Consider the following 18,830-nt stretch of genomic DNA (forward strand, 5'->3'; position numbering starts at 1 on the left):
TGCTTTTAGGTGGCCTGGGTGTAATAATGTGTCCTTGTGGTATTGTGTACTCCATTAAATTTAACTTGAGAGCAGAGAGTCCCCGTGACTTTGCAGACCTTCTCTTGTCTTGGAAACACTTTCCAAATATCACAATTTATGATTACCCTAGAGAACTGGTGGCACACACAAATAAGCGCAAACCACTTCACCCACCTTTCCATCCCTTTGAGGGCAGAGTACAAGACCCCTCCTCTGAAAACATACAAAAAGCTAAAGAAGGAAAGCTAAAGGTTCATCTTCCCTGGCTGGCTCACAAGAAGAAAACAATAGGTTACTGTCGTAACCCCGGTTCTCTGAAACATCGAGTGGAGAGATCCACCTATGGGAAGGGCATCCGGTACCTGACCTCTGTAGAAGTATCCAATTGCACCAAGTCTGGTTAACAGACAGAAGCGCGCAGCCAATGCCCGGTAAGGCACCACCCCCTTACCTAAGGCATATATACCCCAATGCGCGCTCATGTACCTCAGTAAGTATATTCGCTTCTCGTGCAGCAAGCGGGGCAAAGCTGGTGGATCTCTCCACTCGATGTTTCAGAGAACCGGGGTTACGACAGTAACCTATTGTTCTCTTTCATCATCTCGTTTCGAGATCCACCTATGGGAGACCTGGACAGCTCCCCGATTGCCCAATACACCTACAGTGAAATTCTGAGACCAGAGAAGGACGGTCACCTCCGAGAGGTGGTGCCTGACACGTCCTGAAAGAAAGACATGACCCTGCCAGCATAACGCCACGCTGACTGCAGTGGACAAGCAGAGCATGCATCATGCATGAGACACATACATGAAAATATCCCCCCATTACCAAAGCTCATAGCTAAACCCAAGAAGGAATGCGAGTGATTGGTGACTGGAATGAACATGACTGGCCCACCCGTTCACTCCTTGTTGGATACCCAACGGGGCTTGAGGGAAAGGGTTAAGAGGACCCTACCCCTAGGACCGAGTGTGCCACCGAGGTTCTAGTGACATCTAACTGGTAGTAACGCACGAAGGTATGAGGAGAGGCCCAACTGGCAGCGGAGCAGACGTCCTGCAGTGACACTCCCCTGAACAAAGCCCAAGAGGTGGCTAAGCCTCTTGTGGAATGAGCTCTGATGCCCTCTGGGGGCTGCACTCCCTTCGCTTCATACGCCATAGTTATCGCATCCACAAGCCAATGTGAGAGGCGTTGCTTCGAAATGGGACTCCCCCTGTGCGGAGGAGCCCATGAAACAAAGAGCTGGTCGCTCTTACGGAAAGCACTGGTCCTGGTCATATATGCTCGCAGAGCACGGACGGGACACAGAGCATTCAGCCTCTGATCCTCCGGGGAAGCAAAGGGTGGAGGGTGAAAAGCGGACAGCTCCAAAACCTCCGACGTGAACGCAGGGAAGCATTTCGGCATGAAGGCCGGGTTAGGCTTAAGAGAAACCTTATCTCCACTTAGGGAGAATTTGGCGCACGAGGGATGAACCGAGAGTGCATGTAGCTCACTGACCCGTTTAGCAGATGCCAAGGCCAAGAGCAAAGCTGTCTTGAGGGACAGCAGCTTAAGGGAGATACTCCCCAGCGGCTCAAAGGGATGAAGAGACAGCGCTTCCAGCACCATGGAAAGGTCCCACTCCGGAACAAATCTCCTGGTGACCGGTAAAGAGCGGCGTGCACCCTTCATAAACCTGCGGATTAGAGGGTGCTGCCCAACCGACGAGCCCTCAAAACCCACATGGCAGGCTGAAATCGCAGCCAGATAGACCTTAATAGTGGAAAAGGACCTGCCCTTTTCCATGAGGTCCTGCAGGAAACACAAAATATCGGGCACCGAGCACTGATAAGATGTGAGACCACGCCCATCACACCACCCCACGCCCATCACACCACCCCTCGAACACTTGCCACTTACGACCATACAGGGATCGCGTGGACGCGGCCCTGGCATTCTGGATCGTGGCAATTACACGCGGCGGGAGCCCCAGTGCATTTAGGTTCGTCCTCTCACGGGCCAGGCCCAGAGAGCCACCCTGTCCGGGTGAGGGTGGTAAATCTCCCCGTTGGCTTGGGACAATAGGTCCGTGCGAGGGGGGAGGCGCCATGGCTCGGCGTATAACAGAGGGATTATCTCTGCCAGCCACGGGGCTTTGGGCCACCTGGGTGCTATCAGAATAAGAGACAGGCCATGCTCCCTCACCCTGGCCAGTGTAGGAATTATAAGGCACAGAGGAGGAAAAGCAAACAGCAGCACTTTGGGCCATGGGTGGGCCAGTGCGTCCGCCCTGAGGGGCGCGTCCACGTCCTTTAGCGAGAAGAACATAGGACAATGGTGGTTTTCGCGCGAGGCGAATAGATCTACGGCTGCCTGTCCGAATCTCGCCCATAAAATCTCCACTATCTGCGGGTGAAGACGCCAATCCCCATAGATTGGGTTTCCCCTCGATAGCAGATCCGCGCGTCTGTTCAGAATGCCCGGAACATGAGTCGCGCGTAATGACAGAAACACCCGTCTGCTCCACACCAAAAGCTTGTACGCTAGAGCGTGGAGTTTCGACGAGCGCATGCCGCCCTGACGGTTGATATAAGCCACTGCCGTGGTATTGTCGCACCGTACTAGAATGTGATGTCCCTGCAGGCGAGGCAGAAAATGATTTAGAGCTTTCCAGATGGTCAGGAGCTCTAAATAATTTATGTGCGCTGAACGTAGTCTGCTCGGCCACAGACCGTTCACCGTTCTGCCTTCCTGGGTGGCTCCCCAGCCTGTTAAGGACGCATCTGTCGTCACAACTTTCCGCATCGTAACCGTCCTGAGGGGGTTTCCCCGTGCGTAAAAGTCCTCGCTCTCCCAATGACGCAGGGCTGCCGAGCAGGCGCGCGTCACCATAACTGAGCGGCAGAGATCGTGAATCGGGCTGAAATGCAGTGACAAAACCCATTTCGTGAACGCTCTCATTCTCAGTAGACCCAATGGCACAACCTGGATGGATGAAGCCATGAGACCCTGCAGCCTGAGGCATGTACGGTATTGTACTCTCGCCCCCTCTCTGAAACGAGACAGACAGTCCATCAGAGAGCGAACGCGCTCTTGAGAGAGACGCGCTCGCATGGAGACTGAGCTCAATTCCAAGCCCAAGAAAATGACATTCTGACTGGGAGTCAGATTGCTCTTTCTCATATTCACATTGAAACCGAGGGATGTGATGTGCACGAGTACCCGGGTGGTGTTCCGCGACACACTCTCCTTCGATTCGGCTATGATGAGCCAATCGTCTATGTACGTCAGAATTCTCAGCCCTGATAGTCTTAGGGGCGTCAAACCCGCTTCCGCACATAAACAAAACGTTCGGGGACTCAAACTGAGCCCGAACGGCAGAACTGTAAATTCGTAACATGTGCCTTGGTAGGCAAAACGAAGATACTTCCTGTGTGGGGGGTAGATGCTTATGTGAAAGAAAGCATCTTTCAGATCGACTGATGTGAACCAGTCGTTCTGCTTTATGGCACGGGCGAGAGAGCCTTGTGTCAACATTCTGAAATTGTATTTCCTCAAGTGCTTGTTCAACACTCGAAGATCCAATATGGGGCGGGGTGGGCCGCATTTCTTTGGAACAAGAAAATACCGGGAATAAAAACCCTGGTTTATCAGATTGGGTGGTACCCTCTGAATTGCTCCCTTGCTTAGGAGAGAGGAGATTTCCTCTTTCAGAATGTGTGCGGCATTTTCCTCTGTGTGAGAAGAAAGAACACCGTTGAAATGTGGAGGTCTCATTGCAAACTGCAGCCTGTAACCCTTAGTTACGGTACGCAACACCCACTCGGGAGCTGAAATGGCCTGCCAAGCCGCTTCGTGGCTCGCGAGTGCCCCCGCTCGGGCTGGAGCGGAGCTGTGAGCGTCCAGCTGGTTTGTGGCATGCATGGATTCGGAGGAATTTCCTCTTTCTGCAATGAGATGGGATCTCTCTGCAGAGAGGGGATTTCCCTCCGAAACGAATTTATGTGATTCGTGTTTTTTGAATTGTGTGTGTTTTGTGCTGGACATGCACTTGGGCCGAAGCCTTTATTGAAACCGTGAGGGGAACAGAGGGCGAGTGGTGCTTTGGTGCCACTACACATGAACGTAACCTCACAGAGTGCCCCCTGAACGTGGGGGGAAAACACACACTTGCACCCGCGAACTGGGCAGTCTCGCGGCGCGGTGAGCCGAGGGCACCCCTGGGTCTTTTCGACGGGGGTCCTGAACAAAGAGGGGAGTCCGACGGGTTTGTGACCCGCGACGGCAGACTCGAAGCCCCCATCGGTAGAACGTCAGGCAGGCCGCTTGCGTTTCAAGTCGGTAGAAGTGGGGTTAGCCTGTCTCCCGGCCGCGGCCGCGGTGGGATTAGACTTTCCCCAGCGCTTGGCCGGCGCTGGGGCTTGCTGCCGTGGTGAAGGGATGCTGCGGGGTTTTTCCTTGCCCTGAGCAAACTGTCAACCTATGGCAGGTGGGTTAGGCACACGCGCAGGGGGCACCTGGCGTGGGGCAGCCTTCCTGGGAAGGCACAGCTTAAACGCCTCATCTTCTTTCTTCTTATCATCACACCGTTGTTGCATCAGTGCGACGGCGGGACCGAAGAGAGCCCGGCCGGGCTCCACCGGCGCGCCTGCGATGCGCCGCTTCTCGCTGTCTGGCAATCCTGACAGATTGAGCCACAGCGCGCGCTCTCCCACTACGGAAAGCGCCATGGAGCGCCCGCAAGCTTGGACGGCCTGCCGGGCGTTACGGAGAACGAGGTCGTTCACCGTGAGGATTTCCTTCCAGAGGGTATCCGAAGGATTTCCTCTCACCAGCTGCTGTCCTAGTTCCTCGAGAATCTCCGCCTGGTAGGCGGAGAGGAGGGAAGAAACGTTCAGCGCCCTGACAGCCACGGCCGATGATTTATACGTGGCTTGGTGAATGGAAGCAGCAAAACGGTCCATCTTGTTAGGCAGGACCAGCTTAGGCGGGGCGAGTAGCCCACCCTGAGCGGGGTTAAGGTGTCTGGCGATGGACGGCTCGACAGCGGGGGGGTCGCCCATACAGTGAGCCGCCATATCCTTAGCCTCGAGTCCCGAGAGACCGTGTCTGAAGTCGAGCGGGTCGCTCCAGTACGTTCTCATGTGCTTCGCGCACGCCGGGAGCATGGGGAAGAGTTGTTTCCTCGGGCCGGGAGGGGGTCCCAGCACTTTCCCATCATAAATGTCCCTCTCCTGGTCGGTGACATTCTGGGGAGTTGGCCACTCAACGTTGAGACGAGCGGCCGCTCGCTCACACACTTCCAGGAGAACGGCTTGTGGTAAAGCCGTGTGGGCCGTGCTAGCCTGGGGAACACCGGAGGGCGGGATGGCCTCCTCGTCCTCGGAGACCCCAAGGATAGCCGCATCATCCTCGCCAGAACCGGCCGGTTCGTGGACGAGAGCGAGGCCGCCCTCGAAGATGTCCTCTTCGGGGAAGGCGGGATTGGGCTGGTCAGCCCAAACGAACTGAGTCGCGCCCCGGGAGGCCCCCGGTAGCGCGTCATCACCGTGTCCTCCGTCCGAGTCCGAAGTTAGGGAGAGCTCGGTGCACTGTGTCACAGCTACCTTGAAACGACGCTTAAGCAGCTTCCTCGGCAGCCTTAGACAAAGGCTGCAATTCTCAGGATTCTCCAAGGCTTCGCGAGCATGCTTCGGACCCAAGCAAACCACGCAAAGCTGGTGAGGGTCCTTCGCGGCAATAAGGGCTCCACACGCGGCCGGGCAGGCCCGTGATAGGGAGTCCCCCGACGAGGCGGCAGGCTTGGACAGCGACATATCCGCAAAAAAGCTGGAGAAATCCGTGGCGGGCAGCCGTTATTGGAGGAAAACGGAGATAGAGAGCGTGGGCGGCTCCGAATGCAACGCAGCAACAGTTGAAAACACGACTGTCACGTCCGGCGGAGGCTGATCGAGTCGATATATCCTCCTGCAGACACGCGGTGAGCAGTGTGCAAAATTTCACTGAGCTGAGTAATACAGAGATCGCGAGAAGCGAATGACAACTGAGGTACATGAGCGCGCATTGGGGTATATATGCCTTAGGTAAGGGGGTGGTGCCTTACCGGGCATTGGCTGTGCGCTTCTGTCTGTTAACCAGACTTGGTGCAATTGGATGCTTCTACAGAGGTCAGGTACCGGATGCCCTTCCCATAGGTGGATCTCGAAACGAGATGATGAAAGAGAACTATGGATCCTGACTGCCACCCATTGACAGGGTCTTCAGAACACTATTGCCTGTGTGATGTTTTCTACCAAAGCAATAGTAAAGACAAGAGAGATGTGTTGCGCACTATTGGTCTTGTACCAGAGCTGGCTGATAATGAAAAATGTACCAGAGCTGGCTGATAAAGATAAATAGTCAGTGTGCAGAGCAGCTGTTTTCTGAAGTAAAGAGAAACAATTACTTCATGAATATGCTAAGACCTTCTGCACACATTTTTCTTGCTCGGAACATTGTTCACCATCGGAATCTCACACGGAACAGGAAGAAGACTGAACAATTCAAGAAATTGTTCAGTGGCAGTCCTGATTTGCAATTAGACTCCAATGGGAAGGTCATACTTGGTCATGTATAAATATTCTATTAATGCGCTGCATGTGAATAGGTCATTCCATTATATTAATTGTACTAACTATATCTTTATAACACATGAGTAGGAGCAGAACCAGAACCAAATGTGGGACCAAATTATCCAAAGACAACTCTGAATGAGAAGGAAATGCATACAGGTTGAGGTTCTTTAACTCATTGAAGATTTGCTTACATTTTAAGTGAACTTTTTATTATTATTTTTTATATTTTTTACTTATGTACAGCTGTCCAGTCACAGTGTGACCCTAAACTTTGTTCAAGTCCTGTGGTAACAAGCCTGAACATTGTTAAATCAAGTAAAACATTTTGGGGGACCATGCCAAATGAGATGCAACAGCAGTTGGTAAGTGAATTTCAGTGATTTTATCTTTACAAAATACTGTTAATCAGCCTGAGCATTTATGTATTTCTATCTGAATGTTAGCTAAACAATGCTTTGGATGTCTCAAAATGCAAAGATGAGCTATTGGCAACTGTATACAACACAACGCTAAACCGATCAGACCTGTGCTGCCTGGGACTGGAAAGAGACGTTGAGGGAACAGTACACAATTCAAAGACATTATATTTGAATATAGCAATTAATGGTGAAAGTTGTTTATATTGAGTTTCTATTTTTTATTTAAACGCAGATTCTCAACTGTTGCCTGAAAGTGGTAGAGACCATAGCAAAATTACAGGTGAAATAGTCATACAAATAGTCAAAATAATATTTTGTGCTCAAATTACTTTAGCTGCTTAAAGGGATAGTTTACCCAAAAATGACAGTTGTCATCATTTGAGTTTATTTCTTCTGTTGAACACACAAGATGATGACGACTGTTAACCAAAGAGTTGCTGGTCCCCATTGTCTAACCATATATAATTTTTAAAATACAATGGAAGTATGTACATACATTTTTTATTTATTGGTTAACTATACATTTAAGCAGCCCCTTATCTGAAATATACATACTTTTGTAAATGTGCTTACAGTGGCCAGAATGTTAATACTCCCAGATGTGTATTTTAAATTCTCAATTTTGTCCTAGGTTAAATTAAAGTATGTTAAATTTTCCAAACAGAATGTGAATGTTTTTGCGGCCAGTTCACATCAAATTGAAACATGGCCAAACAGGACTCTTGAAGAGCAACTTCTACACCTGCCTGTATGTATTATAGTCAGTCCTGTTTAATATGAAACCCAGTCACAGTTTCTAAATTTCAGTGATGACTGATATTATTTGTTTTCAAGCTAGATGAAAACATCGACTGGTTTATCTTCCCAACATGGATACCAGGACATTGGATGGTTTGTGTAAGTCATTCTAAATCTGTAGTGTTTACCTGGGATAACTTATGTCTGCATAATTTTTAGATACTATATGATATATAAACTGCAATTGTCTTTCGGTGTATATATTGTGACATATCAACAGATTATGAAGCCTGGAGAGCATGACATTTTTTTCCTTGATCCTCTGCACGGCAAAACATTCAATAAGGAAGAATACATGCTCATCTACAGGTTTTTTAGTGCACTGTTCAGAGTTCAGAGATTGTGGTCGTTCCTAACCACATTTTGATAAGATTGTGGTCGTTCTTAACCACATTTTGATAAGATTGTGGTTGTTTCTATTACCACATTTGAATAAAATTGTGGCCATTAGCACATGTAGAGTTTTATGTGACTTGTTCATGTAATTATTGTACAGATCACTTTTTTTGTAAAGTGTCAATGAAAATGATCTATGATTATAATAATACTCATGGCAAGTTCTGGTTCTGCCTCCATTTCAGTTCTCTTGTTTTGTTTGATGCAGTGCAGTAACTGTTTTGTCTTTGTCATCACAGAAACATTGCACAAATCATGTCTCCTGGGCCTTGGCATGAATACTGTGTCGACGATATTACGGTACCAATATTCAGTTGAATAAATAACTGTAAAAGCATTGGAAATTGTTTTATTTTTTCAAGGTGGATTGACTCTGTGCATGGCAACATTAACAGGGCCTTCCACAACAACATCAAAGCAACAGCTGTGGTGTCTTTGTCCTGATGGTAAGTTTATAAAGATGATGTGTTGCTTACTTGGTGTTTATCCAGTATATGTATCTGAGCAAATTTATTTGTAATGCTTACCATTTCAGTATTCACTGAGCTTTGTGACAGCAGGGGCCTTTGATTTTACAGAGGTAAGTGAAATATGCAATGGAAACCCCCGATATGTTAAAAGTAAACTAACTGAGTATTTGTTTTTAACTTAGCCTGACATGCCTTGCATCAGGAGGTGGTGGTGTCTGCTGCTTTTGGAGAATTTCCCCTTGAAGTGTTTTTCTTCCTTTTTTTAATCCACATTTTGAACTTGCACTCTAATTGCTGCTGTGCTGTCACACTATACATACTGTTCATTGAAGCTTCAATTACCAAATGCTTAAATTTAGCAGTTTAAAGTAAATAAGTGTTTTTAACTATAGATTAATAATACATTCATTACATGTATCAATCTAAACATGTGGATTTCAATTATGGTCCTGGGAATGTCATTAAGAACAAAAAGTCTTTATGAGACTTTATATTTTAAACATTTGAAGGTCAGACGCTGAAAGAAAGCAACTCCGAAAAAAAGAGGAGAGTAGAGAGAGCAGGTATTGGTTCCCACTTTAAATCTTGAACACTAAATAACAGGGATTTGAAAATGATGCTACTCTTGTTCTTAATCTTTAATTTAGAGGTGATGGAAACCCCCCTGCCTGTTAATTGTTTGACCAAGGTAAGCGCAGTATAAACTCCTGTCAATCTATCAGTTACCCTTTTTAATAAGTCGTATGTAAAGTTACATTTTGGACTGACTGTTGGCTACTTTGGACAGATGCCACCTGACGTCCTCTGGCGCATCCTGATGGGAGTCGTCTCAGACGACGGCGATGTGGCTTTCTGGAGACTTTCACTGACGTGCAAGGTTTTCAGAGATGTCGTCAGTAAGCCCAAATTCAGGGAAGAGGCCCACTTCGCATGGTTGGACAGTAAGTTCTTCAAATCTGTGAGTACTGTAAAAGGTACTTGAGAAAGTCTGTGTCTGTCTGTCTGTCTGTGTCTGATAGACTGTATTGCCTTCAAAACTTTCAGCTTGAAAACTACTTTGATCTACAAACTGAAAACCTTCAAGCTTTTAAAACTATTTAAAATTTTTTAGAATAGGCTTTCTCAAGCCAAAGTAAAGTTTGTGTTGACAAACATTTTTAACTAGTTTGTTGTTCATAAACAAAGTCTCTTAGGTACTTTACAGACAAAGCCAATAACACTCAAGCATATCTTGTCTAACATTTTATGTTTTATGTTAAACAATATGTTTAAAATATAAATAAAAAGAAATTCCTTGTATGACTCTGTACTATGTTTTTTTTTTTTTTTTTTAATTCTTTATTTTCAAAAAGTGGAGCATAACAAAATGTTACAATAAGACATGTCCAAGCATTATCCACTTTTCTTTTCGTTTTTTTTTTTTTTTTTTTGTACAAAAAAGTAAAACAAACTGAACAATTAGGGAGAGATAAACAACGTGCACATCTAGGCTATATTCTAACCTCTACAAAATCTGGTCGTAAGGGTTGAATGTATCTAACCCATTTGCTCCATAATTTAACAAAAGTGCTCCTTTTAAGGCGAATTGAAAATGTTATAGATTCCATTACATAAATCTCATTCACTATGTTTATCCACTCAGACATCGCGGGGGGCTCGGGAAGGAGCCAGCATCTTGTAATTGCCTTTTTGGCTGCTACTGTCAAAATAGTATACAGGTATTTATCTTCATGTCTATGCATATTGTCAAAATTTCCCAAAAAAACTGTAGAAAACTGTAGTGGTATGTTGTTAACCTTAAATATACTAATTAAAGCTTTTTGAAGTTCAAGCCAAAAGAGTTTAATCTTTGGACATTCCCAAAATATATGCCAATGCCCTGCATCCCGAGCCCCACACAACCTCCAACAGCAGGCTGTGCCTGTGCCAAAGTGTACCTTTTGCCTTGGTGTTAGGAAAAAGCGCACTAAACATTTCCAGCTAAACTCTCGCCATTTATGGGAATTCGTACATTTCCAAGAGGATTCACATACTTCATACCATTCTTCATTAGTTATTGAAAAATATCCTTCATTTTCCCATTTTTCTTTGATGTAATCCGTAGAATGAGACCTCTTTGTCAGAAACCCTTTATAAAACTTGCCGATAGCACCTTTAACTATAGTGTTTTTAAAAGCCTTCAGAAAAATTGTCAAAATTGGGTCATCTATCTCAGTTTTGGAGATAATATTCTGCTGGAAATAGTTATAAAGGTATAATAACACAATGTATATTACACTGTAATAAAGGTATAATAACACAATGTATATTACACTGTAATAAAGGTATAATGACACGATGTATTATTACACTGTAATAAAGGTATTACACAATGTATTATTACACTGTAATAAAGGTATAATAACACAATGTATATTACACTGTAATAAAGGTATTATTACACATTTATTATTACACGTAATAAAGGTATAATTACACAATGTATTATTACACTGTAATAAAGGTATTATTACACATTTATTATTACACGTAATAAAGGTATAATTACCTAAAAAGGCATGTTGTCCCATATCATGGGGGTGGCAGAGGATTCCATTTTTCCATTTGAGATGTGTTCTTTTCTTTGTTAGTTATATTTTGTTGTTATGATTATTTAATTGATTTATCTTTGGTTCATATCAGGTAGCATTGGTTTAACATGTGTTGTTGTTATTGTGGTTTATATATTATGTGTTTTGTTTACCCCCTTTGTTTCAGAATGGCCTGATCAGCCACTATATAAGTTTTCCCCATGTCTCAGTCTAGTAGGTCTGTTGGTTTGCCCAGGTTTTGGGTTGTTCATGTTAAGGTTATGTTACCTGAGTTAAGTTCTGTTTAGTTGACCTCTTTTATGGGCCCAGAATTTTCTGTTATTCTTTAAATTAGTTTTTTTTGTTTTTGTAAATAAAAACTTATTTTTTTGGAAACCTATTTTCTGACTCCTCATGCCTGCCAGCTTGGTCTCTCACACACTGTAATAAAGGTATAATTATACAATGTATTATTACACTGTAATAAAGGTATTACACAATGTATTATTACACTGTAATAAAGGTATAATAACACAATGTATCATTACACTGTAATAAAGGTATAATTACACATTTATTATTACACTGTAATAAAGGTATAATAACACAATGTATTATTACACTGTAATAAAGGTATAATTACACATTTATTATTATACTAAAATAAAGGTATAATAACACAATGTATTATTACACTGTAATAAAGGTATAATTACACAATGTATTACACTGTAATAAAGGTATCATTACACAATGTACTATTACACTGTAATAAAGGTATAATAACACAATGTATATTACACTGTAATAAAGGTATAATTACACAATGTATTATTACACTGTAATAAAGGTATAATACAATATATTATTACACTGTAATAAAGGTATAATTATACAATGTATTATTACACTGTAATAAAGGTATAATAACACAATATATTATTACACTGTAATAAAGGTATAATTATACAATGTATTACACTGTAATAAAGGTATTACACAATGTATTATTACACTGTAATAAAGGTATAATAACACAATGTATTATTACACTGTAATAAAGGTATAATAACACAATGTATTACACTGTAATAAATGTATAATTACACATTTATTATTACACTGTAATAAAGGTATAATAACACAATGTATCATTACACTAATAAAAGTATAACACAATGTATTATTACACTGTAATAAAGATATAATAACACAATTTATCATTACACTAATAAAGGTATAATACAATGTATTATTACACTGTAAAAAAGGTATAATTACACATTTATTATTACACTAAAATAAAGGTATAATAACACAATGTATTATTACACTGTAATAAAGGTATAATTACACAATGTATTACACTGTAATAAAGGTATCATTACACAATGTATATTACACTAATAGAGGTATTATTACACATTTATTATTACACTGTAATAAAGGTATAATAACACAATGTATCATTTCACTGTAATAAAGGTATAATTACACAATGTATTATTACATTAATAAAGGTATAATAACACAATGTATTATTACACTGTAATAAAGGTATAATAACACAATGCATTATTACACTGTAATAAAGGTATTACACAATGTATTATTACACTGTAATAAAGGTATAATAACAATGTATATTACACTGTAATAAAGGTATAATAACACAATATATTATTACACTTTAACCCCCAGAGGTCGGCGGTATCGCCGGCGATACCAGCTCGCTTTTTTTTTAGCAGTGTAAAAGAAACTCAAAAATACTCGGTTGACTTTGATTTTCCATTGGAGTTTCATACATCAATCGATTCTGTTAAATGTGTATTATTTTTGTGTATACTCACAATAAAAACAAAGTGTTGTGCTTTTTGCCAAATAAAGAAAAATAAACACGAAGCGAGTTCTGCCTCCTCTCTGTCAGTGTAGTCCATTCTGAAACGCGTCCGAAAATGAACCATAACTCAGTGAATACTCAGTCAAACAGGCATTCAGACATACAGGCATGAAGCTTGAATTCTCATCTTTTAAACGAAGTAATTTTTATAAAAAACAAATATTCACAGTTTATGTAATATGTATGCAAAGAGAGAGATGTCAGTCGTTCTCATCTCAGCTAATTAAGTTTTAATGTGCTCCGCCCACGGAGAGCACGCGCTATTCAAACGCAAATGTGAGCCGATCCAAACAAACCTGTAAAACGCCCATCAGCTGGATAACACACACCGCGAGTTCACTTTCAGACTTATGTACTTTACGATGCTGTGAGGAATAATACTGTCTTGATAATAATCCTGCAAAAATTTACCTCAGAAGTTCTGGAAGTATCATTTCGAGGAGCAAACGGATCCCGCTGAGGAATTAGGTCAGTTATGTTTGCTTTGTTCTAATCGGAATGAATGAACGCAAAGATGCGTGCTGTTGTGGAGCTACTACAGCTGGCAAAAATACTGTTTTAATATGAATCGCGTTACTATGAATGAATGAACGCAAAGATGCGTGCTGTTGTGGAGTTACTACAGCTGGCAAAAATACTGTTTTAATATGAATCGCGAATACAAAGAAAGATTACACTGGAAATATTGTTACAATTATAAATGTTGTTGTAATTGTATAACCTTAAAAAAAAATTATATAAGGATAGATGTAAACAAAATCTTAAAAGGTCATTATAAGCCTTATCTTTAAATAATTTTATTATGCTTTATTAGTGACACATTTGGGAAGAGAATATATTCCAAATCTGAAAATACAGTATGAGAACAATTAACTGCACAATTACTAGAAATGTTTACCTTGGATATTGTACAATTTGCAAGCAAAATTTGTGGAAAAAACAACAAACCAGTTATATATTGTCCTTGCATTCTTGTGGCTCATTCACACACCTGAATGAAAGGCTCATTACCTATGCAGCCTCATTATGCGGCCCCATTGACTCCATAGGTGTGAATCACGCCCACCCGCATATGGCCTTTCCAAACAAAAAGTGTTTTACAAGATTTAAATCAATGTATTGTGTTATGGGAATGATTAGGCAGGACGATTTTCACATAATTTTGAAGAAAAAATACTAGGCAACGACATCCATTAGTCAAAAGTCTTATTTACATATATTTAGAATGTGTTTTATGGCCTTATTTCAGAAACTTTAGTTTTTTGTTTTTTAACCCTCAGGGGACCACAGTGTTTTGGGGGCCTTTGAGATGTTCTGACATGCCTTGACATTTGTGCTTTTTTCAGTTATTTATAAACATGTTAATGGCAAAGGTGTAAATTCACTCTATATAGCACAAACAGGGCTACCAAAATATGCGAGCAACGTGTATGTAGATGTTTGTATTTTTAAGAGAATAATGTTTATGCGTGGTTATTGGAAAAAATTAAAATGAAAGTTGCTGAATTAAGACCACAAAACACATATTAAATATGTGTCCACAAGACTTTTGACTAATGGATGTTGTCCCTTTGTGTTCTAGCTTCAAAATTATGTGAAAATAGTTTTGCTTTATCGTTCACAAAAAAAAAATACATTGATTTAAATGGTGTAAAACAGGTTTTGCTTGGAAAGCCAATATGCAAGGGGGAGGAGTAGTTTACACCTTAGATTGCATAATCTCTGCATAATCTCCCCACCCACTCTGCATAATTAGCCATTCATTCAGGTGTGACACTGACTGAGCCACAATGCAACGACAAAAGATGTATTTAGAAGAAGACTTATATTGACCATTTAAGATTTCGCTTACATTTCTCTTGTAAATATGTTTTGCTATTTTATTAAAAATGTTACAATTACAACAATAATTACAATTTCAACAATATTTCAAGTGTACTCTTTCTTTGTAAAAAAAAAAAAAGAAAAAAGATTATAGGCCTAAATTTTATCATATGTATTCATTAGTTTGAATATAGCCAACATTGGAACATCTAACATCTTAGTCTATGACTTTATTTTTGACAAAAATAGTTTTTTTTTTTTTTTTGCAGTTTAATACGTTGCTTATACAAATACATTTTTTTCAACATATTCCAGTGGATTTTTACTCATCTCAGTAGGCTATAGCAAAGCAGTTTATTCTTTCACACACAGACACGCGATTCATATTCAGGCTAAACAGTCTTTACAAATATGTACCCTTCATTCATCTCACAGAAAGGCGAGTCATATTATAGAAATGCGATTCATCTTTTTGCGGTTTGCATAGGCCTACACTAACGTTATTCCATAACGTTATTCCACACGTGAGAAAAGAAAACAGCCTACCTCACTCCTCAGCGCAGCGGGATCTGCTCCTCATATCAGGAGATATTGCTCCTCATCAGCACTGTTCTGAGGAATCGTTTCTCCATAAGGTAGGCTATATTATGCCTCACTCGATCGCGACGCGCTGTGTTTACAGCTGATGGGCGTTTCACACCCCTCAGAATTTGCGTTTGAATAGCACGCGCTCTCCGGGGAGTGGTCACATTACTGTGAATTACTGTGAATGAATTCCTAATAAGCTCGACAGGAGTCGCTCTCTTTTTATACAGATTACAGAAACTGAGAATATTTGTTTTTTATATAAGTTACTTCTTTTAACAGATGCGATCTCAAGCTTTATGCCCGTGGGTCTGTTTGCCTGTTTGACTAAATTTTCGCGGAGTTATTGATCATTTTCGAACGCGTTTCAAATGGGAGTTCACGGACAGAGGGAAGGCAGAAATCGCATCATGTTAATTTTTCTTTATTTGTCAAAAAGCAAAACACTTTATTTTTATTGTGAGTATACAGAAAAAAAATAGAAACTGAACAGGATCGATTGATGTATTACACGAAAATGAAAGATCAAAATTAACAGAGCATTTGGTGTTTATTTTCATTGCTAAAAAAAAAAAACGAGCAAAACGCGCCGGCGCGTTTGTGGTCCCCTGAGGGTTAAAAAACCATGCATAAACATTATTCTATCAAAAATACAAACATGTACATGCAAGTTGTTCACATATTATGGTAGCCCTGTTTGTGCTAAATAGAGTGAATTTACACCTTTGCCATTAATATGTTTATAAGCAACTGAAAAAAGCACAAATGTCAGGGCATGTCAGAACATCTCAAGGACCCCAAAAACCCCTCAGACTCCAGAGGGTTAATAAAGGTATAATAACACAATGTATCATTACACTGTAATAAAGGTATAATAACACAATGTATCATTACACTGTAATAAAGGTATAATTACACAATGTTTTATTACACTGTAATAAAGGTATAATAACACAATGTATTATTACACTGTAATAAAGGTATAATTACACAATGCATTATTACGCTGTAATAAAGGTATTACACAATGTATTATTACACTGTAATAAAGGTATAATTACACAATGTATTACACTGTAATAAAGGTATAATAACAATGTATATTACACTGTAATAAAGGTATTATTACACATTTAATATTACACTGTAATAAAGGTATAATAACACAATGTATTATTACACCGTAATAAAGGTATAATTACACAATGTATATTACACTGTAATAAAGGTATAATTACACAATGTATTATTACACTGTAATAAAGGTATAATAACACAATATATTATTACACTGTAATAAAGGTATAATTATACAATGTATTATTACACTGTAATAAATGTATAATAACACAATATATTATTACACTGTAATAAAGGTATAATAACACAATGTATCATTACACTGTAATAAAGGTATAATAACACAATGTATCATTACACTGCAATAAAGGTATAATTACACAATGTTTTATTACACTGTAATAAAGGTATAATTACACAATGTATATTACACTGTAATAAAGGTATAATAACATAAAATATTATTACACTATAATAAAGGTATAATAGCACAATATATTATTACACTTTAAGGCGAGACACGGCAGGCAAAAACATCGTTTTTTTTTTTTCACTGGTCAATTTTGAGATTTTGGGTTATTTGTCTTCAATAATATGTATTCTTTCAGACTTGTGCTGAAAAAAAGTCCAAAATACACATTTAGGTCTTTATTTTACTACACTTTGTCTGTTTGAGTGTGCAGATTTCGCCTAAATTCATCAAAAGTTGGCGTTCTAAATCATCCCACTGTTCAGCGATCGCTCTCTGTACCCCTTCATCTCATATACCGTTGGAAAGCTCTCTCTCTTCTTTTCAATGCTGTCGGATCCAAATATGGTAATTTCCTGTCTATCAGCAACAAATCATGAAAGTAAAACAGGTGATTTAACTCGAAATGCACAATCTCATTGGCTGATGCCAATTTCTGACAACGTGATTCGTCCAGAATCGTCACGTGACGCGCTTTGACATTTCCGCGGTAGTTCAAAATGTCGAAAGATATGCGTGTAAAATTCTCTCAGAGAAGTCGAAAGCAGTTGTCATTAGCTAGAAGACACAAGGGATTACCAACAAAGACAAAAGATGATGAAATGCCATATGGGTCTTCACATTTTTTTTCATTAGAGCCGCACTGATAGGACAAGTCAGTAGGAGAGCCGTACGTCGTCCTTTCAGTTTCGGTTCTCAATCGACCAAGTGTTTACATGTTCTCTCGATAAACCACATCTTTCAATCCGATCAAAATTATTTGTAATATAGCTGACACTTTGAGTTTGTAATGGGTTATGTTATAGCCCTACTTATTTTTAATGTTTTTAAGAAATATCTGTAGTGAGTGGCTGCATGATATCGCCATATTTTTTACAGCCATGCGAGCCACAAATTAAAGCTTGGCGGCCGCACGAGGCCCGCGAGCCGCGCAATGAGTAACCATAGTGCGTTGATGCGTTACGAACAAGCTGTAACATTTTGAACACATCTAAATGTAAGTCAAAAAGACACATTACATTTCAAAGCACTTAAAACCCACAAGCCAAATCCTGAAAACAGTCCCCTCAGTCAGCTGATGGAAGATGGTGAAGGCTCCCTTCAGCACTGGTACAAAACAACTCAACAGAACAAAACTAATTATGAATCATTCAAAATATCAATATTTAGAACATTGGAGAAAGCAAACAAAGTAGACTAAATTGTTATTTGACAGAGTATCTGCACACTGTCAGAGAAGAAGAGACAGATCCTGACTAAATGATACCGTGATACCGGTATTTAGTTTTTCCATTCCACCTGTGTGATGGACTGTTGATGTGTTGTTTTGGATGTTATGATCAGTGATGGATGAAGCAATAATGAGTTTTGGATGTTAAACAGTGTGATACATGGATTTTACTTGGACCTAAAGCATATTTTGTCTGTAATTCATGGCTTTCAATAGAAATTAGTGGAATTTTGCCATAAAAATCTTTAAAGGCCGTTTTCTCAAAATGAGTTTTTTCTTGCACTCCTAGTGACGATTTTCCGCTTCTGTAGCACCTACATACACCAAACTTTACAGTCGTATTCCTAACTATATTTTGAAGATTTGTTCAGAGGGATTTGTTGATATATCATTCTTGGCCTGATTTATATGACATTTTATGCCTAAAAATAGGGCGGAAATCAATTTTTTAAGGTTATTGCCAGTATT

At 40.5% G+C, this 18,830-nt stretch overlaps 1 protein-coding gene across 1 annotated transcript; it reads left to right on the forward strand.

Moving 5' to 3' along the window:
* The first annotated feature begins 6,470 nt into the window (after positions 1-6,470).
* On the forward strand, positions 6,471-9,640 carry LOC311081160 (uncharacterized protein). The gene is made up of 12 exons (XM_084111579.1): positions 6,471-6,611; positions 6,705-6,776; positions 6,864-6,982; positions 7,064-7,319; positions 7,704-7,787; positions 7,874-7,936; positions 8,473-8,533; positions 8,629-8,679; positions 8,769-8,813; positions 8,886-8,947; positions 9,213-9,391; positions 9,491-9,640. Exons 6-11 carry the CDS (start codon positions 7,878-7,880, stop codon positions 9,283-9,285), a joined length of 351 nt encoding a protein of 116 aa, XP_083967705.1. The 5' UTR covers positions 6,471-6,611; positions 6,705-6,776; positions 6,864-6,982; positions 7,064-7,319; positions 7,704-7,787; positions 7,874-7,877; the 3' UTR covers positions 9,286-9,391; positions 9,491-9,640.
* Positions 9,641-18,830: the final 9,190 nt, after the last annotated feature.

The sequence above is a fragment of the Abramis brama genome (genome assembly GCF_963993115.1).
Source record: "Abramis brama genome assembly, chromosome: 4".
Lineage (NCBI taxonomy): Eukaryota > Metazoa > Chordata > Actinopteri > Cypriniformes > Leuciscidae > Abramis > Abramis brama.